The sequence below is a fragment of the Electrona antarctica genome, assembly GCF_951216825.1.
Source record: "Electrona antarctica genome assembly, chromosome: 1".
NCBI lineage: Eukaryota > Metazoa > Chordata > Actinopteri > Myctophiformes > Myctophidae > Electrona > Electrona antarctica.
In genome coordinates this window covers 56,456,772-56,484,175 of record NC_136806.1, presented here as the reverse complement: position 1 = coordinate 56,484,175, position 27,404 = coordinate 56,456,772, and the positions used below count along the sequence as shown (strand labels likewise).

At 40.7% G+C, this 27,404-nt stretch overlaps 1 protein-coding gene across 3 annotated transcripts in view; it reads left to right on the top strand.

The window, feature by feature from the left end:
- Nucleotides 1-27,404, top strand: part of LOC306921564 (prominin-1-A-like) — a 107,380-nt gene that overhangs the window by 66,236 nt on the left and 13,740 nt on the right. For all 3 annotated transcript variants that reach the window (XM_079498742.1, XM_079498744.1, XM_079498743.1), the window contains exons 9-22: nucleotides 1,474-1,548; nucleotides 2,323-2,386; nucleotides 3,644-3,803; nucleotides 4,380-4,532; nucleotides 6,033-6,156; nucleotides 7,508-7,611; nucleotides 9,728-9,812; nucleotides 13,368-13,514; nucleotides 15,941-16,012; nucleotides 19,186-19,278; nucleotides 22,885-22,938; nucleotides 23,445-23,525; nucleotides 23,611-23,679; nucleotides 26,557-26,646. In XM_079498742.1, coding sequence (XP_079354868.1) covers nucleotides 1,474-1,548; nucleotides 2,323-2,386; nucleotides 3,644-3,803; nucleotides 4,380-4,532; nucleotides 6,033-6,156; nucleotides 7,508-7,611; nucleotides 9,728-9,812; nucleotides 13,368-13,514; nucleotides 15,941-16,012; nucleotides 19,186-19,278; nucleotides 22,885-22,938; nucleotides 23,445-23,525; nucleotides 23,611-23,679; nucleotides 26,557-26,646 — 1,371 coding nt within the window. The remainder of the gene's footprint in view (nucleotides 1-1,473; nucleotides 1,549-2,322; nucleotides 2,387-3,643; nucleotides 3,804-4,379; nucleotides 4,533-6,032; nucleotides 6,157-7,507; nucleotides 7,612-9,727; nucleotides 9,813-13,367; nucleotides 13,515-15,940; nucleotides 16,013-19,185; nucleotides 19,279-22,884; nucleotides 22,939-23,444; nucleotides 23,526-23,610; nucleotides 23,680-26,556; nucleotides 26,647-27,404) is intronic.

The window sequence follows — 27,404 nt, the reverse complement described above, 5'->3', positions numbered from 1 at the left end:
TAGAAGCTAGAAGCTGCTGCTAGAAGTTGCTAGAAGCTGCTGCTGATTGGCCAGGCCGTTTTGTGGCCGGGCATCAAGTCTGCCTGAGAGTTCCCAGATGGGAGCAGGAGGGGGGAACACACTGTACACTCTGCTGCCCCATATGGCGGAGTCAGGTTAACTCACACACACACACCGTCAAGGACTGGGTTTGGGGACATTTGGGAGGAGTAGCTCTGATCCATAGCTCTAAATGCGCATTTAGAGCTATGGATCAGAGCTAGGGGAGGAGTAACTGTTTTGTATGTAGGCCTACTTATTTTCTGTAATATTTATCATTTTATTATGTTAGTAGTCGTAAAAAATAAAAGACTCTTTTACAATGAGTTAGACCTGTCATGACTATTTTGTTCACTATTGTGAGGTTTATTGTATATGACTAAGCAAGTTTCAACTGTGATTTACGCTGTAACGGTAGATGGTAATAACTCAATTTCTTTTTTATAATACAGTATACATTCAAGTCTATATTTTGATACATATCATGGGCACCAAGTCATATCAAAACAATGTCCTTGGATGTGTTTTTTATCAAAACTGTGTTTCTTCATAACAGGTTTTTGAGATACATGCATGAATAGACAAGGTACTGGTAAGACTATGTAAACATGGTATATATCAAAATGTGCGTTAGAATGTCTAATTTTACCCCAAAAAAGAATTGAGTTTATATGATGTTCCAATTTCAGAGCTATGGGGACTTTTAGCTGGATAGGTCAGATTGATCATGACTGACCATGCTATTTATAGATGGCAAAATATCTACAGTGGTACATGTGAGAAACTTTTTATTTTATTTTAATTGAACTAGACAACTCACCCTTTAAAATGAGATATTGCATGGCTATGTACGCCCAGCAGAAAAAAAGTTATTTAGAAAATAAAACTTCAACCGGGCATAACTTTTTTTGGTTGTCCTAGAAACAGAAACAGTGTAAATGCAGGCTCTTTTAAATGGCTTCCAACACAAGAACTAAACATTGTATCAACTCAGTTCATTTTTTTCCTGGAAGCAGACAAGTCAAGCTTTCTCTGAAGGTCTTTCGTTGTCACACATTCACAACAGAGAATTTTCAATAAATCATTCAAAAACGCCATTCTGGCCATAGAGAAGTCTACCTACTATATAGAAATCCTTGAAACGCTCAAAGAGTTAAAAGCGTAATTTTGTTTACCCGGACAACGCTGGTTGGCAGGTATCAATACACTTGAAGACCGACATGGTTGTGCCAGCATGGATGATTACATTTATTTCTTGATCGCCTCTTGTCTTGATTGTTTAAATATGACGTCATGACGTCCGTTATGCTCAATAACAGGCTGAATAAGCCCAAAGCTTATTGATACCGGGTACTCGATGAGCTTGTTATTGGATTTTTTCGGGTGTCTGTTATCGAGCTCCATCCCTACTGACCAGTGTGTTTTGCGTTTCAGTTAGACAACCTGAACACTCAGCTGGGAAGAGTTACTGACCTCCTGAGGACTGACCTGTCCAGTATCATCCAGAAGGTGAGGCGTTACCTACGTAGCACACACTGCAAGAAAAACCTGAAATGACTGGGTCCTTGATCATAAAAAAACGAAAACATGCATGATAATGGGGGGGAAATATTACATTATGTTAACACCCCGAACGCCCAGGGTTATTTAAACCATTAAATCGCTAGAGCGCCCAGCGATTTATAGCAGCGGAGCACATTTAGCGACGGACCGGATGTTATCCCGGATGTGGCTGAAGTAGCTTGATGTAGCCAAAACACTCTTGAGGCGATCGACAACAACGGGACGTATGATTAATTCTATCGCGACTAGCGACGGGACCGCGGTGGGCCGTCTTAACACATAATCTTTTCTTAGAATTGGACAGAATGGTTTAGATCAAGAGTTATTAACGTTTTAAGATTTCCGAATGTTGCGCAACAGACGCTCCCAGCCTGTGGAGCGATGCGATCGGTTTTGATATCAAAAATCTCCGTCCTTTTGATCAATCTCCGTCTTGAGCGCTGGGCGTTACTAATTGATTGGGCGGAGAACTCTGTCCTTGTGCGCTCAGGGTGTTAACTATGGGGGAATAACAGAATTGATCTCCCTATACTTAAAGAACAAAAACACAGGACAGAGCAGATAATACTGGTTAATAACAAAAAAGTCCCACAAATAGTGTGTAGTCTAGCTCAAAGACACTATGCAACATTAAAGAATCATTAATCCTTAATCTCTGCATTAAATTAGCCTCCATCCTGGCAGCACATTAATGTGGATATCCTTCTATAAACACCACAGGGCTACTCCTCTCTAAACGACACCCCGGCCATGGTGGCTGACCAGACCAGAAGTGTTGCGGGAGGTAAGTCACGTCACATGTATTTATATATAGCAGCACAAGACAAGGTCAGACTCGATGTGCTTCAAAAAGTAAAATCAGATCAGTCTGAAGTGAGTGGTGCTGTTACTGTACTCGTGCTGTCAGGTTAGGAAGCGAAGCCCGTACGGTGGACTCCATGTTGCTCCCTGGAAGGAAAGAAACATGCGCAATTGAGAAGTTGTACAGTACATGCACAAATCATGGATATGGCACAAATGGCCCAGCAGATGGCGTGATGCCATTGAAAGGAGGGATGCTTGTACTATTATGTCACGTCATGTACCCGACCAACATTACTGTCTTACTGTGATTATCCATGCTGGGACTTACTTATCCACTTGCTGTTAAAACTTTAATATAAAAGGTAAAATGCAATGATTGATTAGGTTAATGACATATGACATATGTACAAGCATCCCTCCTTTCAGTAGCATCACGCCATCTGCTGGGCCATTTGTGCCATATCTTTTTTCTGGTCTCAATTGCGCATGTTTCTTTCCTTCCAGGGAGCAACATGGAGTCCACCGTACGGTCTTTGCTTCCTAACCTGATTTAATAAACCTTGGTCGGGCGGAAGTCATGGTCTCGTCTTCTGCGTTTTTTGCGCATTACACTGGCCTATAGTAACGGGAGGGAATGTGTTAACCCATTTTGGACTGAGGTCGATAAAATAAAGGCTTTTTTTCTGAAAAACCCATGTTTCTATGTCAAACAATTTCATATCAAGGACCCCCAAAAACATATGTATTTGGCCGTCGACCCCCATCTTAAAATATGTAGTTCCAGGGACCCCCGCAGAAGCAAAGATTTGAGTTAAAAACGTTCGCTCTGAAAGAATATATATTCAAAGATTTGTGCCACATTTTCACGATTTTTCAAAAAAAATCGCAGACCTACAAGCTTGTAGCGCGGCACTCGGTGCCGCGCTATGAGCTTGTAGATCTGCTATTTTTCAATGGCTAAAGTATAACATAATGCTTAAAACACCAAAGGGGGTTCCCACCCAAAATGGGTTACTCTAACAACTTGTGTTCCATGTTGTGCATTAAGTGGAGCTAAACCTTCGGAACACAATCTAAGTTTCTCGTACTAACTCTCCTCTTTTTTTCCCCGCTTCTTTTTCTATCCCCAACCCCCATCTGTTTCTTTCTTTCTTTCTCTCCATCCCTCTCCTCCTCTCCATGTACGTCTGTCTGTCTGTCTGTCCCCCTGTCTCTGCGCTCCTCCATGTCTCCCCAGGTGTGCGGGACCTGGTGGGGGACATTGGCGGTAACGTCAGCAACGTCACCAGGGTCTTCCCCTTGCAGCGCTGCCTGGGGAACTTCACAGTCTTCATCAGCCACACTCACTCCGCCATCGAAGACTACTACCCGGAGATCGACCAGATAGACTTCTACAGGTAAATATGTGGATCTTCTTCACGTACCGTTTTTTTAAACCCATTCAGGGCGGGAACCCCTTTTGGTGTTTTAAAGCATTATGTTATACTTTAGCTATTGAAAAATAGCAGATCTACAAGCTTGTAGGTCTGCTATTTTTTTTAAATCGTGAAAATGCGATGCAAATCTTTGAATATATATTCTTTCAGAGCGAACATTTTTTAACTCAAATCTTTGCTTCTGGAAGGGTCCCTGGAACAACATATTTTCAGATGGGGGTCGGGCAGCCAATTACATATGATATCGGGGGGTCCTTGAAATGTACTTAGTTTAGACAGTTTTTGGTTTAGACTATAACATATCTCAAACCCTCACCCTAAACCTAACCTCCCACGGGGCAGCACACCTAAACCTAACCTTAACCCATGTCTAACCAATGACTAGTCTAAACTAAGTATGCACCCCGACATGGAAACATAGGGTTTTTCGGAAAAAAAATGTTTTAGAAGACATTTGTAGAATCGAACTTAGGTCTAAATGGGGTTAACATTTCTGGCAAAAGATAAAACATTGTGAGCTATACTGTGCTACCTCAGGTGGATCGCGTGCATCGCTCTCTGCTGCATGGTGGTTCTGGTCCTGGCCTTCAACTACCTGGGCCTTCTCTGCGGCACCCTGGGATACGACAAGCACGCCTCGCCCACCACCAGAGGCTGCATCTCCAACACGGGAGGAACACTGATCATGGCGTGAGTTATAGGGCAGGGGTTCTCAACATGTGGGTTGCGACCTTATTTTGGGTTTTTTTTTTTTTTTGCAACTAAATGGCTGGAAAATAGAAATGAAGAGTTTACATATAGTACACATAGTACATGCATATGATTATATCTGGTTTCAGTATTTATGTATGGTGTATTGTCTCTATTATTGAGGTTATTGTAGCATTTATATTTGGGGGTCAGGAGGGGGCGGGGCGGGGGTCCCGAGACATTGCCAAAGCATTTCCGGGGGTCCCCGGCCAAAAACGTTGAGAACCCCTGAGTTAGGGCATTCACTTCTAGTCATTTTTACTAGTTGACTAGTTGCCTAGTTTACTGTTGAACTACCTATTATGTAAAAAATGTAACTTTTTTGGGAAATAAATAATTGTACATTACATAATTACTTGATCTTGAGGCCTACAAAATCGGGATTTTTTTAAATGTATTTATTTTTCTTATCAACTAGTCAACTAGTACCAACAAGGTCGACTAGTGGACTTACTAGTCGACTAGTTGAATAGTTGACTAGTTGCTTAATGCCGTGAGTAGGTGGACCGTCTACTCAACACCAGGGATTTCTGTTTTTTTTTATTATGATAAGATTTGACATAACTGTTGCCAGAAGAATGGTTTGTTCTTTTATTTCACTGTGAAATGATGGAACTCTGAATCAAAGTTCCACTTTTGGTTCACAATTCACTAGACAGTAGACACATTCGACAGACCTCTGCAAACGGCCTACAGTACAGTTCATACATTCGTTGAAAGTATCACTACACATGGGAAATCCGGTGTTTAATTAAACTAAAGAGCGTAATAGTAATTGCTCAGATTTATATCGCGCTTTTCCCAAAGTCGCTTTACGTGTAGAAAAGGACTGAGCCAACTTTATCAAGAAAGAGAAAAAAATCAATAAAAGATAAGTGCTAGATTAAAATTGGTGTTTTAACTAAGCATTATGTTGTACTTTAGCTATTGAAAAATAGCAGATCTACAAGCTCATAGCGCGCTACGAGCTTGTAGGTCTGCTTTTTTTTTAAATCGTGAAAATGCGGCACAAATCTTTGAATATATATGTTCTTTCAGAGCCAACGTTTTTTTTATTTCGACGTCAGGCCTTTAACCCATTTTGGGCGGGGACCCCTTTTGGTGTTTTAAACATTATGTTATAATTTAGCTATTGAAAAATAGCAGATCTACAAGCTCGTAGCGCGCCACTTGTAGGTCTGCTATTTTTGAAAAATCGTGAAAATATTTATTTCAGAAAAGTGAGAAAACTGGAGGATTTAGAAGATTATTTTTTAAATTTCGAGGTCAGGCCAAAATGGGTTAAGCATGTATTTGGGGAGACATCTTACAGTAACTAGATCTCAGCTATCCTTTGATCCATGAGGTTTTGTTGCAAGTCAAGTCATGTCATACGTATTTATAATACAGCACATTTTAATGTATTAATTAGGGTCCATATCTGTGCGTTTATCCCCACAGCGGTGTGGGGTTCACCTTCATATTCTCCTGGGTGCTGATGGGAGTGGTGACGGCCATCTTCCTGGTCGGTGGCAACATGGAGAAGTTGGTGTGTGAACCGTTCCACACGAAGCAGCTCTTCCAGGCAGGTTACCAGAGCTCAAAGCAGTGTTGTTTTCGTCGACTAAAACTAAGACGACCATAGGCGGATTTACCATTGGGCTAGGGTGGGCTGCGACTGGGGGGGGCCCTAAAAAAAAAAAAGTATTGCAATCCAATTCAAGTGAGATTTATGTTTAGTTATTGCATATTTAGTATTATGGTTAAAACATAAACCGAGCTTCTGCTCTGCTGTCTGCACTGCAGACAGTGACGCTGTGTTGTGGGGTAGCTGTGGAAACCCCTGCCAATGTCCACTAGTTGTCTGTCTGCCTGCCGGCCTTTCTCTTTTGGGGGGGCGCGGCTTTGCCGTGCGTCCGAAATGCACCACACAGCCCAGGGGGGCCCTGAAATTTTGTCTAGCCCGGGGGCCCTTGGGAGGGTAAACCCGGCCCTGAAGACGACTACCTTTTTTCACTTGACAAAAACGACATAAAAACTAAATTAAAACTAAGCCATGATGGCTAAAACTATGACTAAATATACCGACAATTTCGTCAACAAATAAAAACTAGACTAAAATGTTAGGAAGGGATCCAGTATAAGTCATTTTACACTTGGTTGCATGCTGATCATCTGTAGACCTGGCATCCTATAGTCACTGTGTATAGTTTCAATGAACAGGTTATAGATCTTTCGATGGTATACTGTTTCTAGACTGATGATAGGTTCTTGGTTTACCTACAGTATATTATCCTAGATTACTACTTCTATTCATTTGGTGTATTACCTTGTGTTGTCCTTGCTTACGTGCAAGTCGCTCTGGATTAAGAGCGTCTGCTAAATACCTAAATTGTAAGTATCGTTGACAGAACCTAACTAGTGCTGCTCTATAGAGCGTCGCAGTCCCTACCATGGACCAGGAAATGAATCCCAATGCATTTTTCCCATAGACATTTCTTAAAGTATTTATTTAAAGACGGTTACGCCGCGGACAAAGCCAACTCGAGTCGTGACAACTCATGACAACACAAACAATATTTTGGACCAAACAAATAATTACAAAGAAGAAAAACAACAAAAAAAGTGTTGTAACCTGCCGTTTTTTTCTTCTTTCTAATTATTTGTTCGGCCCAAAAAATTGTGTTTGTTGTCATGATTTGTCACGACTCGAGTTGGCTTTGTCCGTGGCGTAAACGTCTTTAAAAAAATACTTTCTGAAATGTCTATGAGGAAAATGAACGGAGAATCATTTCCTGGTCCAGGGTAGGGGGCGGGACTGCGATGCTCTATTCAGCAAGGGGTGATGATGATCTGTTGTTAATGGAAGAAGCCACCTATACCTTTATCAAAATGACATGATCTGCTTTCTGTTTTTCTTCTTCCTCCTCTCCCAGGTGGTGGACACCCCATACCTGGTGCAGCCTGAGTGGAGGAACTTTGTCCCTGGATACATGTACAACGACTCTGACCTGGAGCTGACACTAGAGAGTCTGTACAGGTCAGATCCACTGTCCCATTTACCTGAACATAATACTGTAGCACTGGAGCTGATATCCAATAATAATACACTCAGAATTGTGCTAGCTATCGTCCAAATATATTCTTTATACATATATATGTACTGTATGTAATATACTGTAGCAAATCAAGTTTTCGTCAGAATTATGTTGCTATATATATCATCGCGGTCAGATCTATGTCTAAAACTGTTAATTTTCGGGATTCAATTATGGGCGGGAACCCCTTTTTGGTGTTTTAAGCATTATGTTATACTTTAGCTATTGAAAAATATTTAGCTATTTTTGAGAAATCGTGAAAATGTAGTGCAAATCTTTGAATATATATTCTTTCAGAGAGAACGTTTTTAACTCAAATATTTGCTTCTGGGGGGGGGGGGGTCCCTGGAACTACATATTTTCAGATGGGGGTCGGCAGCCAAAATGTTACATATAATCTTGGGGGTCCTTGACATGAAAATGTTTGAGCACCACTGACATAGAAACATGGGTTTTTCAGAAAACTGTCAGGATTTAGACTGTAGAATCGTCGTGAGGTCTAAATGGGATTAAAAAAAAGAAGCTACTACAGCGTCGCACAAAAGCATCAAACGTAGCATGTCTACAAGCTCACACCGCGTTTCGAGCGCATTTTAGAAAAAACACAAAAAGTTAGAATTATTATGGAGAATTGGAGTTGTGAGGTTTCTGTCCAATAACAGCAACAAGAATGAAAGCTTGAAACGTATAACAACAACATATTAGGTACCAGTTCTAAATGGGTTAACACACTGTACTGTGTATGTACATATCATTATCCAATACTGTACACATACAGAGAGAAGGCGCTTGTATTTGTCCAAATAAATTAATAGTAATACACATTTAGATAAGACTAGCTCCAGTCGTAATACAGTGACATATAGGGAATACTTAATTAATATTCCCTATGTCAAATATATATATATTTTTTTTCCATCATTAGGAATTGGATTAATAGGCTGCTTACAGTGACCGAGCAGCTCATCTACGAGTCTGCTTCTGTCATCACTTACAGAGGAACGCTAACATTCATACCACTGTGCTTCGGAGGCCCAGATGTGCATTTATGCGTGACACCAGCATTAAGCCATTCTGGGCGGGAAGTGGGAACCCCTTTTGGTGTTTCTAGCATTATGTTATACTTTAGCTATTGAAAAATAGCAGATCTACAAGCTCATAGTGCGGCACCGAGTGCCGTACTATGAGCTTGTAGATCTGCTATTTTTGAAAAATCGTGAAAATGTGGCGCAAATCTTTGAATATATATTCTTTCGGAGCGAACGTTCTTAAATGTTTGTTTTTTTGTGGCTTTCGTCTTTATTTTATATATTTTATGGAGGGACAGACAGTAGGCTGACAGGAAATGGGGAGAGAGATGGGGGGGGAAGACATGCAGTAAAGGCCATCGGGATCGGGAGTCGAACCCGCGGCACACTGCCAGACTGGATTACCAGCCAAGGTGCCTGGACCACTGAGCCATGGCCCAGGCCGGAGCGAACGTTCTTAACTCAAATCTTTGCTTCTGGGGGGTCTCCCTGGAGCAACATATTTTCAGATGGGGGTCGGCGGCCAAATATATTTATATTTTGGTGTCCTTGACATGAAAATGTTTGAGAATGACACATAGAAAACTGTCCGGATTTAGAAGAAATGATCGTCCTCAGGTCTAAATGGGTTAAAGTTTGGATGTGTGATGTTTAATTAACATTAACAAAATGGAAGTTGATTCTTCTCGATACTGCTTGTATGATTACCACACCAGTTATTCGTATTCAGTAATGAGTTATTATAACCTGGGGGCAAAATTCATCATACTAGTGTATTCTGCTCTTTTATGACACAATGGTTTGATCATAATTATGCCTGTAGTGTGTTCTGTGTGTGTCCACTGGGTGGCAGCAGATATTTGACTACAATGACTACAACACAACAGCAGATATGGAAACTATACCAACGCTTTCTGTTATCATTTATCGTGTGTGTGTGTGTGTGTGTGTGTGTGTGTGTGTGTGTGTGTGTGTGCGCGTGTGCGTGTGCGTGTGCGTGTGCGTGTGCGTGTGTGTGCGCCATTCTCAGTGACTGCAAGGAGAACAAAGGTATCTACTCAGCTATGCGACTGGACAAGGTCTTCAATATCTCCTCCTTCCTCAATGCTACACTGGTCAGTGAAACACACACACACACACACACACACAGTGCGTAGTTCTGATCAGTAACTTGCACTTGGTCCCATGCACTGTGGCACGACAGCTTAGCAACACCGTAGATCTCAAGTCCCTGATGTTAGTTAGATATAGGCGAGTGTGGACTAGGGCAGCGATTCAGGAGTCCAGATTTGGTGTTGGCTAGACGACCTGCACTCTCGCATCCCATCGCACTTAGTGGCATTCTGCCTTATTAGTAATACTCTAATTAATAGTACTCTAATTAAAATATTTGCTTCTCTTCCTTTTGCCAGCCTGATTGAATTGATTAAAAGATTCAACCGGGAACCCCTTTTGGTGTTTTAACCATTATTTTAAACTTTATGCCGCGCTACGAGCTTGTAGATCTGCTATTTTTTGAAAAATCGTGAAAATGTGATGCAAATATTTGAATGTATATTCTTTCAGTGAACGTTTTTTAACTCAAATCTTTGCTTCTGGGGGGTCCCTGGAACAACATATTTTCAGATGGGGGTCGGCGGCCAATTACATATATATTGTGGGGGTCCTTGACATGAAAAAGGTTGAGCACCACTGACACAGAAACATAGGTTTTTCTGAAAACCTTTAAGGATTTAGAAGACTTTTTTATTTTTGGAATCGGCCTCAGATCTAAATGGGTTAATATCTGTACACCTTCAATGAAATGTCCAGAACATGGACAGCAGGGTGAAAGTATAGACAAGGTTCAGATGTATTAGAATCAACAGGCACAGTTTGTGTGTCAGACGACATTCTCCATTTGTCTCTGGTGATGAATTAACAGCTCCTTGGTGCCAAAAACAACAAACATTTATAGCATTACCTTCACCTCTTAATCTCGCACTCTCATTAGAGTGTTTACTTGACTCGAAGCCAGCTCTAATCTGTTCACCAAAGACGTTTAGCACCGGCCTTTTGCCAGTTTGCAAATATTATCCAGCCTCTGTTATTGTAAAGGACGCCAGTCGATAGTACCGTCTGCTAGAACATGTCTCGGTTGGTTATACAGAGTCATGGCTAACGGCTGGCATTTCTGCTGCTACGTCAACACTGGTCATTTTGTCATCGGTTTATACACATGACATATGAGGAGTTTTGTTTTCCGAAGCCAGAACAACCTACAGTACCACTTGAAGAATGTGAGCCCTACTCCCTGACGAAATGACTGCCCTAAGGGGCGCTGGGCGCAAGAGTTGCTGTGGGCTCCCGCCATTTTCATTCACCATCATGTGTGGTGGAGATTGTATTATAGTTACGCGGGACTGTCCGAAAATAGCCAAGCTTATAGATAGAACGTCTATTTTCGTGGTGCACCCCCTGTAGTTACTCTGAGGACCCCCTAGGGGTCCCGGACTCCCTGTTGAGGACCCCTGCTGTGCTGCATTTAGGCCATTGGCTTCATCTTTGCTACTGGGGTTTCTGCAAAGTGGACATTTCAGACGATTTGTACATGTGGTAGAAGATATTTAATTGGCAAGCTTGTAGTAGATCACACTACAACAAATATCCACCTCAGGTATCGAACCTTAAAATGTAATGTGTTGTTGGGGTGAGATACTGTGACTTCTTTCCAAGAAAAATCTAATTAAAGACTTCTAAAGACAAGACCTAACAATTTTGTAAGATATATTTTATTGGTTTATAAGAAGTCTTTGCTTCACTATCTGAAATCTGTTGTTGCTATTGGTAGCAGCCTAATTTACAGTTCGCTATATTTATTTAAAGAAAAACATAATTTTAAACATAAAACCTAGAGTAAAATATATTTTATTTTTTTATGTTTTTTTGTTTTTTTTCAGTGTAAAAGGAATTGCAGGGCATGATCCGTGGGTTATACAACACTGTCATCTAAGTAAATAACAACCGATGCCAACATTTTGTTCTTTTCTCTTTATAGTGTCGGGCAAAAACCTGACTCGGGGCTGACTTTTCTATTGTGGGGAAAGGAAACTGATGTTTTGTTTGTGTGTGTGGTGAAATTGCATAGTCAGTCAGTCAGTCAAATTGGTCAGCCTTCGACTTACTGTACAATTTAACAATTTACAATTCAGGCATTTTTGCAGACGCTCTTACTCCAGAGCGACTTGCAGTATGCAAGGACAACACGAGGCAATACATCAAATGCATTAGAAATAGTCCTCTAGGATCGTAGGTAAACCAAGAACTGTACACACTGTGGTTATGATGATCATTATAACCGATGAAGAATGTAAAAATGACAAACTATTGGAGTTCAATTTTGTCGATTTTGCACCGTCTGAGATGTGCATTTGATCATTCCTTGTGAAAAATCTATAAAGATTGAATCGGAGAGGGGAAAAAAACTATCGTTACAGAGCTTCTGATAAATCCAATTTTGTGCTGCTACCCCAAACAGTGCCTCTTTTACATCGGTGGTAAACTTAACCCATTCTGGGCGGGAACCCCTTTTGGTCTTTTTAAGCATTATGTTATACTTTAGCTATTGAAAAATAGAAGACCTACAAGCTCATACCGCGCTATGAGCTTGTAGGTCTGCTATTTTTGAAAAATCGTGAAAATGTGGCGCAAATCTTTTAATATATTCTTTCAGAGCGAGCGTTTTTAACTCAAATCCTTGCTTCTGGGGGGGTCCCTGGAACAACATATTTTCAGATGGGGGTTGGCAGCCAAGTACATATATTTTTGGAGGTCCTTGACATTAAAATGTTTGAGCACCACTGACATAGAAACATGGGTTTCTCCGAAAACTGGATTTAGAAGGCATTTGTAGAATTGTCCTCAGGTCTAAAATGGTTAAGCACGCGGCGGGGTTTCTATTTGTTTAGTTGTTTTGGACATTTTCACGCTGTTTTGTTTTGTTGCCAAAAAGAAGAATGGCTAACGACCCTGTGGCGTTGTAGATCTGTGCAACACGACTACTGAGGCATTCCCTGGCTTTGTGCTCTTCTGCCACAGAAGAGATGCAACGCATTGTGGGCTTGTAGATTTACACTATTTACTCCTACTATTTCTTACGCATTTCAGGCGTGAAATATTAAATATGGACCTGGTGTATTTTGGCCATAAATATATATTTCTTTTTTCATTATTGGTATCGGTCATTGTCAGTAATCTCTGTTTAAGTTATTGTCATATCTACCGCATTATACCTATCGTTTACAAGGCCTAAAAGGCCCACAGTTCAATTGTTAATTGCAATTAATGAATTAACCCAATCTGGGCGGGAACCCCTTTTGGTGTTTTAAGCATTATGTTATGGTTTAGCTGTTGAAAAATCGCGAAAATGTGGTGCAAATCTTTGAATATATATTCTTTCAGAGCGAACATTTTTAACTCAAATCTTTGCTTCTGGAAGGTCCCTGCAGGAACAACGTATTTTCAGAAGGGGTCAGCGGCCAATTACACATGATTAAAATCTTTTGAGAACCACTGACATAGAAAACAAACCTGACAGTCAGGATTTGGAAGGCATTTGTAGAATCGTCCTCAAGGTCTAAATGGGTTAATTCATTGATTGAATGAACTGATTGTCTGTCGTATGTGTCTAGTTCACCAGGGACGTGGTGGATCGGCTGGATGGGATCAGGATCGATCTGAGGGGAATCGTGCTGCTGGAGGCAGAGGGCAGGCAGAACCTCCTGGCCTTCTCCGACTCCGGCCTGTCCGACATCAACTACGCAGACTACCTGGAGGAGGTGACACGCACGCACGCACGCACCAGTGTTGATTTTGTCGACTAAAACTAAGATGAAAAATGTTCGTCGACTACCTTTTTCCACTGAGGAAAACTACACATGGAAACTAAATGAAAGCTAAGCTATGATGACTAAAACTAAGACTATTATACTGACAATTTCGTCAACAAATAAAAACTAGACTAAAATGTTAGGAAGGGACTAGTGGACAAGAGATCCAGTATAAGTCATTTTACACTTGGTTGCATGCAGAAAATAGCCGATCTACAAGCTCACAACTTGCTTGTAGATCGGCTATTTTCAGCAAGTGTAAAATCAGCCATTACGACAGCATCAAGGCCCGCCAAAATACATTTTGTTCAACTAAATCAACCGTAGATTTAGACACACACAAACACACACACACGCACACACGCACACACACACTCCAGTGGTTCATTTCCTCAAACTATGTGGATAAATGTTCGGCGACTGCCTTTTTTCCCACTGACGATAAAACAAAATCAAAACTAAGCTACGACGACTATGAAACTCCGTGTTGTGCTCTGAAAATAGCAGATCTACAATCTTTTGGACCTAGTAGTTCACTATAGTACAGTACCACACATTCGATCACGCATCGTTTGACATTTTATTTAGAAAAGAAGAACATTGAAAAGGCATGATGGAGAATTAGATATGGATGAATGATATGAAGTGGATGAAGGGAAGGATGTAGTATAGAACATGACTAAAACGTTTTATTAAAAAAAAAACTATGACTACTGTACACTTAAACTAAATCAAAATCTGATGTCAAAATGAACACACACACACACACACACACTGTGCCAACTTACAGCCCATTTAGTGGTACTGGACGGGTCACTAAAAAAAGAGTAGTAATTATGTGATTTCATGCTCTTTAGCAGTCCGTAGGTTAAGGCCTGCCAGTGACTGAACACTGCCCCATAATGCATTCTGTCAGTTCCAGTGACACACAGCAGACATTGCACATGTGCTCTGCGTCCCGTCAGCTTGCATCATGCTGCAGCAACACTGCCATGTGTCCACGAAGGCTGACGCGTGATTATTATATCCAAAAGTATATCTCTGCCAAAGCAAAGAGAGCATACTGTATCATACTGTACCAGACTGGGCAGGGACGTGTCACTCCCTGTGCTATGACACAGGGACATATATAGTCCTGTGCTATGACACAGGGACATATATAGTCCCTGTGCTATGACACAGGGACATATATAATCCTGTGCTATGACACAGGGACATATATAGTCCTGTGCTATGACACAGGGACATATATAGTCCTGTGCTATGACACAGGGACATATATAGTCCCTGTGCTATGACACAGGGATATATATAGTCCTGTGCTATGACACAGGGACATATATAGTCCTGTGCTATGACACAGGGACATATATAGTCCTGTGCTATGACACAGGGACATATATAGTCCCTGTGCTATGACACAGGGACATATATAGTCCTGTGCTATGACACAGGGACATATATAGTCCTGTGCTATGACACAGGGACATATATAGTCCCTGTGCTATGACACAGGGACATATATAGTCCCTGTGCTATGACACAGGGACATATATAGTTTGGTTTACGGTAGTTTTGTTCATAGAACAAAATGTCAAATATTTCAGAAATCTGGACCCTTTCATTCCCACTTCAGGGTGAGTGTGTGGTGGATGAAACAAACTTTGGCTACCCATTTAGGCCTCGAAATTTAAAATAATTCTTCTAAATCCTCCAGTTTTCTGAAATAAATATTTTCACGTTTTTTCAAAAATAGCAGACCTACAAGCTCATAGCGCGCCACTCGGTGGCGCGCTACGAGCTTGTAGATCTGCTATTTTTCAATAGCTAAATTATAACATAATGTTTAAAACACCAAAATGGGTTAAAGTGGCCACGTTGAAACATACAGTACTGTAGGCAGTGGTTCCCAAAGTGGGGTCCGGGGACCCCCAGGGGTACCTGAGGGAGTTCCAGGGGGTCCCCAGCTAAATGATAGTTTGGAACCAAATGGACCCTTATGGGTCCGTAACTCTGAGAGTGTACAAATGGACCCGTTAGGGTCTGAGTTAAATTTTACATTATGCATTGGGGTCACAGAGATAGAAATGGGGGCCCGTAGCCAAATTCAGGTCAAACTGGGGGGGTCCTTGAAATGAAAATGGTTGAAAATCACTGCTAGAACCGTGAAAATCTTCTCTTATGGGTCCTTGGGATTTTCAAATGGGGGTCCGCGGGCTAATGAGTGTCAATTTGGGGGTCCTTAACGTGAAAGGGTTTGGGAACCACTGCTGTACGGTCAAATGTTGGAACGTGTGTGAATGTGCTGCTCTCTCTTTGCACTGTGTGGACTAAAATGGACCTTTTTTCTGCTTTATTTTCCAATGTTTCTCCAGGTCAACAAAGGAGTCACAGAGGTGGACCTGCTGTCATTTGCCAGTGAGCTAGAGGCTCAGACAGACCTCATGGTGAGACCACCTTGTTACCATACAAACCTCTCTGCACTAACTTGGGGATGTGCATGTTAATGGATGGTGTGTAAGCCTAGTGGTTGCCCACCATTTGCACGTCAAGGACCCCCAAATTCATGTGTTTTGGCATGAACCGTTCGGAAAAGATTTAGTTTTTGCGAGGACACCCAGAAGAGAAGATTCATGTCGTTTCCCACAGTATGTATTTGACCCCGTGGGTCAATGTGGGGGTCCTTGACGTGTGTTTTTACCACGCCTCCGTGATCTGTACTGCTGTATACTGCCCGGAAAGCAGACCTAATCTCTGGGAGCAGTTTGAACGCTCCGTGCCTTCAGGGCTGGTGACATTGGTGGGGGGGGGCAACAAACGCCGCACTCTGGTTCATTTCCGGAAGTGGTTTTGAGTCCAGGGCGAGGGTCCTGTCAGGGCTATTAACCCTCCCCGTTCAAAGTGTGTCCTCCGCTCTTTATTCCTCGTCCTCACCCTCCCCTATACCTATACGCCCTGCTTGCATTCATCTGCTGTCCATCTGCCCCCTGGCCCCCTGGTCCATCTGCCCCCTGGCCCGCATGGCCTCTCGTCCAGTACAGTTAATCTGCTGTCCATCTGCCCCCTGGCCCGCATGGCCTCTCGTCCAGTACAGTTCTCAAACCTAAAAAATGTCAAGATGGATTGAAATACTTCATGAACAGTTGCCGCATATTTATTATACAAAAGGATGCTAAAAAGGAGAACCCAATAAGCCCATTGCTTGTTTCCTTTGAGGTCATGTGTATTGAATTCATCGAGACATTTAAAGACAAACAATAGTATGCAAAAACATCATACGAGTAGCCTAGTAATACAAAATAAAGATATGTAGTAAACTGTTGGGGGTTGGGGGAGTGAGGGTAATTTCCACTGACAAGCTTAGGCTTTTTACAGGGGCCAGTTACAAATTGCAGCCACCTGTAGGTGCTCTTTTAGAGGGTAAGTGATGGAAAACGTATGACGTTCAAAGCCTTATATCAATGTAATTTACCCAAGTAGTTATATAAACCTTTTAGAAGTAAATGTTATTTATAGAGCACCTTTCGAAACAATGTTACAAAGTGCTGTACAGTGGTCAACAAGGTAAAACATTCATGTTAAAACAAGGGCATGAAACAAGCAACAGAAAAAAACAAAACAATAGGAGTCAAAACATTGAAATGCAAATATGTCAAGTAGAAATACATCATAAAAAGAGATCTTATGTTTCGCTTTGCATGCAGTAGTTCGGAGATGTAAAGTGGAGCCAGAATTTGCCTTGGCACAAATATGTTTTATAGCTTTATAGAAAAATGTTTAGTATCAAATTCAAACCTTAAGATGAAAATTATTTTAGAGAAAAATACTCAATACCTTTTAAAAGTCCAAGCAATGAATGACTGTCCAGACAGAGATATGCGTTTTCAAATAGGTCGTGGTAATCCGGAGAGCCAGATGAAGTCACATAACAGCCATTGCAGATGGATTCTCTCTCCAAGTATGACAAAATGGAGGCAGTATTTATAATACAGACTGGTACTCAATGGTTCACAATGAGGATGTTACTTCCTGAAAGTATGGTGGATAATGTAGTTCAGAGTTGTAGTTCTATCTTAGACCCGTGAAAAGAACAATTCCATCTAGAATGGAGACTGCGGGCTCCATTTTCGTCACCGCTAAACCCCTTATCCCTAAACTTCTTTGCCTTTTTTTACTATTTTGAAAAACATTTTTGAATAGTTCAACTAGCCAATCTACATTGACACATTGTGAGCTTGTAGACTGGCCATTTTAACTATTCAAAAATGTTTTGCAAAATAGGAAAAAAAGGCAAAGAAGTTTAGGGATAAGTTTAGCGGTGACGAAAATGGAGCCCTACATGTCTCGGGCAGAGACGGCACAAGGTCGGATACATGTGCCAAAACATGTTTTCAAAGACTGGAAACTTTCTGGGGCAACAGTGAAAAAACGAGATAGTGAGACAATGGGCGCGTTCGGAAATAGCGCACTGAGCACACTGTGCAATGCAACCTAATAGGCGAGTGTGCTCCCGGTGCGCATTTCCGAACACACCCAAATGTTTAGAGTTCAGAACGACCTGCAAATATGGGTGACAGAGTAAATGGGAACTATAGTAGACGTAGATGGAACATGTCATACCATTCACAAACCAACAATGAACAAAACAAGCTATCAGTATAAAGGACTCATATAAAAGTGTGACTCCTTAGGTGTCACACTTTTTTATAGCTGTTGGTAAGGCATTCCACATTCTGGTGGCATAGCAGTAGCAACAACTTTGACCCCAGGGGACCCACTGTAACTTTGAGAGTAAAGGGTGCATTTGGAACCCCCTCAAGGAACCAGTGTTGTTTTTGGCAGCAAATTTCGATTTTGGTTTTAGTCATAGTCTCTTCAATCATTTAGTTCAGTCACATTTTAGTCACCTGGAATGTTTTAGCGTTAAGTCTAGTCGACTAAATATCATAAGATTTTAGTCGACTAAATCTACAGTTGATTTAGTCGACTAAAATGTGTTTCGGCAGGCCTTGATGCCGTCGTAATGACTGTTTTTACACTTGCTGAAAATAGCTTGTAGATCTGACATTTTCAGCATGCAACCAAGTGTAAAATGACTTATACTGGATCTCTTGTCCACTCGTCCCTTCCTAACATTTTAGTCTAGTTTTTATTTGTCGACGAAATTGTCAGTATATTAAAGTCTTAGTTTTCCTCATCATGGCTTAGTTTTACAACCAACGTTTCTACAACCACAGCTCTCTAGTCACTCAGTCTAAATAACTTCTATTGCGGACGGTGCTATTGGTTGGATGGCAGAATAGTGACAGATTGCTAGTGGTTAGAAGGGAAAGGAATGCATGCTGTTTTGTGCTTTGTTGTGTCCACTTGAATGTTTTTGTGTTTATGATCAGTCATAAAACGTTAAAATTACATCAACTGTGTGTGTGTGTGTGTGTGTGTGTGTGTGTGTGTGTGTGTGTGTGTGTGTGTGTGTGTGTGTGTGTGTGTGTGTGTGTGTGTGTGTGTGTGTGTGTGTGTGTGTGTGTGTGTGTGTGTGTGTGTGTGTGTGTGTGTGTGTGTGTGTGTGTGTGTGTGTGTGTGTGTGTGTGTGTGCGCGCGCGTGTGCGTGTATTGACAGCCCAAGGGCAGTTTGCAGAGCGCTCTGAAGGACCATGCCAACAGCTTGCGGCAGATCCACAGTCATCAGGTCCTCCCCATGGAGCAGGCCATGGTAATCAACAATCGGTCTTCTAATAGCTCGTACAGCAGATGTTTGTGTCCGGTGGTGGAAAACAGTACTCAATTGTTTTTACTTAAGTAAAAGTACCAATACTGCAATTTAGAACTACTTTGTTACAAGTAAAGGTACGGAATTGAAAATGTACTTGAGTAAAAGTACACAAGTATCGGCATCAATATATAATTAAAGTACTAAAAGTACTCATTGTGCAGAATGTGCCATTTCACAAGTTCAAAATGTGTACAAAATCTATTGAAAATAGCAGATCTACAAGCTCACAATGCGTCGCAACGCTATTTTCAAATGGCCGAAATGTATAGGGTTGAAGTGGTTAATGTATGTTTTCTAATCAAAATGAAAATCTCCAAAGTAACTAGTAACTAAAGTTTTCAAATAATTGTAGAGGAGTAAAAGTAAAAATTTTGGCTCTGAGATGAAGTGGAGTAGAAGTAAAAGTACTGGAAATTACTCAAGTAAAGTACAAATACCTCAAAATTGTACTTAAGTACAGTACTTAAGTAAAAGTACTTAGTTACTTTCCACCACTGTTTGTGTCCGGACCTATCAGTAATCAGCTTTTTTTTAAGTCTGACTTAACTTCTGAGATGGGTTTCTCATTCCGTGGGTCTGTCCCCAAAAAGCGGGTTGCACATTTGGGGACAGATGTCCCCAAATGTGTTGACAGTTCGGAGACATCTCCGAGGGGTCTGTAGTACTTCTACTACCTTTTTTTTCTCCTTCTCCCCCCCTCCCACCCCCCCAAATCTCTTTGGGAACATTAGCCAATCTGCTGTACACGCTCATATAACACGTCACCTTGCAACACGCTGTGAGCTTTGATGTAAATCATCTGTTTTTGCCAGAATGATCACCTGTTATTTCATGCCCAGAATTGGGATGCTACGGTTCATGCCCAATTAGACCTGAGGACGATTATAAAAATGTCTTCTAAATCACGACAGTTTTCTGAAAAACCCAGGTTTCTATGTCAGTGGTTCTCAGACATTTTCATGTCAAGGAACCCCAAAACTATATGTATTTGGCCGCCGACCCCCATCTGAAAATATGTCGTTCCAGGGACGCCCCCAAAAGCAAAGATTTGAGTTAAAAACGTTCGCTCTGAAAGAATATATATTCAAAGATTTGTGCCACATTTTCACAATTTTTCAAAAATAGCAGACCTACAAGCTCGTAGCGCGGCACTCGGTGCCGCGCTATGAGCTTGTAGATCTGCTATTTTTCAATAGCTAAAGTAATGCTTTAAAACACCAAAAGGGGTTCCCGCCCAAAATTGATTAAGTGACACAATGAAAAACGAAAATTAGGCATACATTCACGTGTTATGACTTGGGTTACTGTACCATTAAGGAAAGGACATTAACCACATGAACCCTAGGCATGTCATAACAAGGCAAACATTCTGTGAAAAAATCCGTATTTGGAAAGAATAATGTGTTCATTCTGCGAAAATAGGCAAACATTCGGAGGAAATTGAAGATCTATAAGCTCACATATATAGGGTTTAAGTAGTTATGGACTTCAACATTTCCATTGCATCTCAGATGTTTTGTTTTTGTTTTGTTTTCTGTTATTTGCTAAAACCGCATTCCGACATCCAGAAATATGTCAGAGCGAGGGTAAGCAGCTCTATCCTGAGTCAAAGTGTGTTCGGTGTGTCCCCTCCACTCCATTATGTAATCCCTACCACCGTGTGTTGCATAATGAAACCTACAGTATGTACTAGGGATGTACCCATGTGACATTTTGTCCGATATCAAAATCCGATATAATGAATTGCTATTATGGCCGATAACCAATGTCGGTATGATTCGGTATGATTCTGTAATAAGAAAATATAATCATTTTTGAAATTCTGGAAAAGGGTTATAAACTCCAGTGTTCCAACTTGTTGACTGTTTTGAAAGCTTCCCCAGAAAACATTGATATAATTTGCAGCCTTCATCATAACAAAAGGCTTTTTTCAGGCTTTAAAAAAAATCAACATAATAATTATAAAATAAAATATCTGCTAAAACCGATATATTATTTTACCGATACCGATTACCGATATATCCTTTTAAGGCCAATATCGGCCGATACCGATGTGTTTGCCGATTAATCTCCCATCACTAGTATGTACAAGTATACAGTACAGTATGAAAGTTGTGCTGTACGATGTAGTCTTGTGCTGTATTTTGTGTGTTTGCATGAAACCGATTAGCATGTGTAGATTTTTCGCAGTGATCCCTAGTTTACTTTACTTTATGTGTCTATTTAGACGTGACAGAGCATATTAACTACATTACAAATGTAGCGTAAATACACAGGATTAAGCAGGAATGGTATTTTCCATCCGTAGTCTCTTTAGGACATTGAACACTAAACAAAACTGACATTACAAAAGACATGAGAGCTCGGCATGCAAAAACATAATGCATTTCAAAACACAGTAAAAGGAGAAAATAAGAAAAGATTAAGGCTATTGCTAGGCCCAACTCTATTGTGGACCGACTGCCATACGTGATCACAAGACTGGTTGTTTTTTAGCCAGCTGTTTCAATTAAATTGAAACAGCTGGCCTTGTTTATTTCAATTGGCCTTGTTACCCATATAGGCCTGACGTCGAAATAAAAAAACGTTCGCTCTGAAAGAATATATATCCAAAGATTTGTGCCACATTTTCACGATTTTTCAAAAATAGCAGACCTACAAGCTCGTAGCGCGCCACTCGGTGGCGCGCTATGAGCTTGTAGATCTGCTATTTTTCAATAGCTAAAGTAGAACATAATGCTTAGTTGAAACACCAAAACGGGTTCCCGTCCAGAATGGGTTAAGGCCATACTTAACACGTGCATTCTTTGACTCCAATCAGTCACAGTACACATAAATCTATAGATAGAAGTCCCCAGTCATTACAGACGTGTAAAGGTGGGGTACATTAGTTCTTGTCCGCAAGCAACATGTACAGTAAGTACCCATGATGCTTCAGTCCGGTTGGGTCCCTGCCTGCCACTCCCACTCCTCCGCTGTGTTTCATTGGTGTTCTTCTCTCCCACAGTGTGTATAAACCGCTGCCGTTTGACAGGGACGCAGTGTTGTTTTTGGGAAGCAAAGTTTCAGTCACATTTTCGTCACCTGGAATGTTTTAGTGTTAGTCTAGTTTTAGTCGACTAAATATAATATTTTAGTCGACTGAATCTACAGTTGATTTAGTCGAACAAAATGTACTTTGGCGGGCCTTGATGCTGTCGTAATGACTGTTTTTTTTTTTTACTTGCTGAAAATAGCCGATCTACAAGCCCACAACGCGTCGCGAGCTTATAGATCTGCTATTTTCAGCATGCAACCAAGTGTAAAATGACTTATGCTGGATCTCTTGTCCACTAGTCCCTTCCTAACATTTTAGTCTAGTTTTTATTTGTTGACGAAATCGTCAGTATATTTAGTCTCAGTTTTAGTCATCATAGCTTAGTTTTCATTTAGTTTCCATTTTGTTTTTGTCAGTGGAAAAAGTCTTAGTTTTAGTCGACGAAAACAACACTGCAGGGACGGTGTTTGTTCATTTGCATTATTTTTGTTTATAATGTCCTCTTACAGAGCACACTGAACCAGAGCATGAGGTTTCTGGAGAGGACTGCTTCAGATCTGCCGGTTAGTGTGAAATTCATTGTGCAAAAATAATAGATACAGTACATTATACAACAGGTCGTTTCGAGGAAGCAATCTGATTGGTTGAAACAGCCTATAGCCGTGGTTCAAACGAGCACCACTCCACACCTAATCAAAACAAAGAATTCATCTGCTCTGTTCTCACAGAGCGCAGCAAACTCGGACATTTGTGGTCTTTTCTATAGTTTTCTATAGTTTATTATGCTTAAAATGACTTATTTCCTATCAATTACACATTCCATGACGTCTTGAATTCATATAGATGTTTTTTGTTTTTGTTGCATTCCTATAAGCCAGTAATTTCATTATACTAAATTGACTCGCATAAATTGAGTCTCCTACTGAGTCTCCTATTGACCGATGATGACCTCAAATGATTGATTTATGACAAAAACAAAACAATCGCCATGAATTCAAGGCGATTTTGAAGGCTACTCCTTTAAGGTCAACACAGACATAATTCTCCTTTTCATTTATTAATTTTCCAGAATAAGGTCTTGGTTGTCCTCAATGCCATCGATGCCGCCCAGTATCTCATCTCTCAAAATGCAACGCAGTTGATCAACCAGGTATGCATCATCCATTCCATTACCTTGATTCGTAAAGAATGATTCCATTCAATGCTTAACTGATATATTTCCCAATCTTCTTCAGGAAACAGGGAAATACAAAGAGACCATCCGTAGCTACTTCCGTCAATACGTAGACTGGGTCATGACCTCCGTAAGTATGGAGTAGTAATTCATTAACAAAGCAGGCTGTGGTTAGGGCTGTCACCATTACACATTTAAGTTGACCATTCATTGTCGCACAAATAATTGCCATTGACGTTTTAATTGTCTTTTTTTTGGAACGAATGAATAAAAGATATTTGCCTTTTAGGCTTCGTAATCAAAGATTGCACAGGGCAGATACGACTATAACGTAACTAATTTTATACAAATCTAAAAATAGCATAAATAGCTAATCTACGAGCTAAACTTGTAGATCTGATATTTCTGCAAAAAAAAAGGAAAATGTTTGAAAATATATGAAAATGTTTCAACATGGAAACGACTATGTAAAATAATTGTGTTTAGGCGATTATGTAATAATTGTGACAGGCCTAGCTATGATGTTGTATAACGACACAAAAGATGTACAACATGCATGTTGTGCCCACAGATTGTCAGAGTGTGAACTGGCCAAGTGGCAGAAACAGAATTACACTTCAATGCTACATCGTACATGTCAAATTCCACAACAGCCAAATAATACATCCATGACCAACAAATCTCCAACAATGGTACACTAACAATGAACGGACGCAAGAAATTGTGAACAGAGTATATACACAATGTACAATTTTAAAACGGGAAGGAAAAAAAGAAATATATAAGGGCCTATGCAAAGTCTAGTAGCCTACACGTCCGAGCAGGTGCAGGTGTTGGACTGTACATTTAAGATGACTCTTTTTAAACTGCTCTGCATCTACAATAAGGCGAGGACAGGCCTGTCCAAATCCATTTATGACTGGCCAGAATTTATACACTGAGGAAAAAAAGAGGACAAACACCAGACCTGAGAACTATTATTGGGCAGCTGATTGGCCGTTGCGCGTAGAGCGCGACCTTCAATCACCCATTGGAATGCCTTTCAGCCTTTGTAGCGTACTTGTCTGGCAGGTATAAATCAAAAGCACTCTTTGAGTGCTTTTGATTGTGGGGGACGACGACGGCGACACATCTTGCCTGCCCAACATGTAATTCCTGGAAACGCCCTCTGCTTTGCATGTTTGGGTATAAATATAGAGTGGGGCCAATAACAATGTCACTCTCTATAAAGTCCAGGAATTTGGCTTTGTGGCATGATGGTTTCTGCTAAATCCTGCTGCGAAAATGCAAAACAAATCTGAAAAAAGGCCATCTTGAGTTGTTTACCCAGAAGATATTTGCTCCAGTTCAGTTGTTCTGGGGTCTAGAATTAATCCGTCAGTGTGTAATCAGTATGACCATGAGTCCATGACCGACGACATGCCAAGTTAGCAGGCAATTGTCTGCGGGAAGAAAGCGGCACGCTCAACCTCACAGAATCCACACTTTGTCCATAGTATAGGACTGGTTTGGTAGCAGTGTTCACTCTGAGGAAGAGAGAGAACATCCGCACACTAGTTTCTAGAGCTCCGAGACTTACTTTATTTAGGCCATTTCGACCTGAGCTCGATTCTACAAAAGTCTTCTAAATCCTGAAAGTTTTCTGAAAAACCCATGTTTCTATGTCAGTGGTTCTCAAACATTTTCATGTCAAGGACCCCCAAGATTATATGTAATTGGCCACCGACCCCCATCTGAAAATATGTTGTTCCAGAGGGACCTCCCCCAGAAGCAAAGATTTGAGTTAAAAACGTTCACTCTGAAAGAATATATATTCAAAGATTTGCACCACATTTTCACGATTTTTCAAAAATAGCAGGCCTACAAGCTACAGGCCTACAGGCCTCTCATAGCGCGGCACTCGGTGCCGCGCTATGAGACCTTGTAGGTCGAAACGTTGCAATTTGTTGCCTCTAAATAAAGTAAGTCTCGGAGCTCTAGAAACTAGTGTGCGGATGTTCTTTCTCTTCCTTGATGTTTGCTTTGATGCCTGACTAAATATATAGGCATTGAGATGTACACACAATCAGCACATTTTAGTTTTAGTCGTAGTCTGCATAAAACATGTTTGTTAATTGTTTTAGTCATATTTTAGTCATCTGAAAGGTTTTAGTTTTAGTCAACTATAGATATATGATTTTTGTTGAGTAAATCTACAGTTATTTTGTCGACTAAAATGTATTTTGGTAGGCATGGATGGCGTCGTAACACCAGAGTACAACGAAACATGAAATTACTTGTCTTTTAGTTCTACTGGATCTCTTCTCCACTAGTCCCTCCCTAACATTAGTCTACTCTAGGTTTTGTTTGTTGACGAAATTGTCAATCTATTTAGTCTCAGTTTTAGTCGTCATAGCTCAGTTTTTATTTAGTTTTCGTCAGTGAAAAAAGGTAGTTGGCGGTTTTTTTATCATGCATATATCATTTATTTTAGTCGAATAAATAAAGGGATTGTGACATTAAAAAAATGTTTTTATAATGTTTCTTTTTTTTTTAGGTTTTCTCAGCTCAATTGCACCCAAAAACAAACAAGTGCTCTGATTTTCCTGCTGTTTGTGATGTCACAGCCTGCAAATCCCATATGGGATTTGCCAGCAGATGTCACTGTTTTCACTGTTTTGCCTGTTTTCATTGCAGCTCAAAAGGCTTCCAAACCCCAGAGAAAACTCCAGGCCACAGAAAATCCACTGAATGTTCAGCAGTTCAGGTTTTTTTGGGTGTAATTGAGGTCATACAACCTAAAAGAAAAACGAAAAAAATTTAATAAATGAAAATGAATGTCATGAAACCTTTAACGCGGTCTGGTATGCAGTAGGAATAATGACAAATACAAAAAACAGGACTTTCATGCAGTACAATTACACTAGCAATCCATCACAACACACTTGACTTCTGCACAAAATATTATCTCCATTATGTGACTGTTTGATTGTTCTCTCTCTTCCCTCCCTGTGTTGTGCTGCTCCAGCTCGCTATGGAGGTGGCAGCCTGCAAGCCTTTGAGCAACATGATGGACACGGTGGAGATCATAGCCTGCAGCTTCCTGGTTGATTCCATGGTAATAATTAATGCCCTCAGAGATCCTCTGAATCCCAACTTCTAGAACCACAGCTCTATAGTCACCAGTGTTGTTTTTGGCAGCACATTTTGATTGTAGTTTTAGTCATAGTCTCTTCAATAGTTTTCATTTAGTTTCAGTCACATTTTAGTCACCCATAATGTTTTAGTGTTAGTCTAGTTTTTAGTAGACTAAATATCATACGATTTTAGTCGACTAAATCTACAGTTGATTTAGTCGACTAATATGTATTTTGGCGGGCCTTGATGCCGTCGTAATGGCTGATTTTACACTTGCTGAAAATAGCCGATCTACAAGTTCACAGCGCGTCGCAGCGCAAAATTGTCATTACATTTAGTCTTAGTTTTAGTCATCATAGCTTAATTTTCATTTAGTTTCCATTTAGTTTTCATCAGTGGAAAATGGTAGTCGGCGAACATTTTTCGTCTCAGTTTTAGTCGACGAAAACAACACTGATAGTCACTCAGTCTAAATGACTTCTATTGCGGTGCTATTGGTTGGATGGCAGAATAGTGACAGATTGCTAGTGGTTAGAAGGGAAAGGAATGCATGTTATTGTGCTTTGTTGTGTCCACTTCAATGTTCTTGTGTCTTAAAACGTTGACTAAGAAAGGAAAGAGGCCGCACAGCTCGTAGTCATAAAAAAATATTTTTCCAACGTTTCATAGTCATAAAATGTTAAAATTACATTGTGCGTGTGTGCGTGCGCACGCGCGTGCACGCTTTCCGGTTCACGA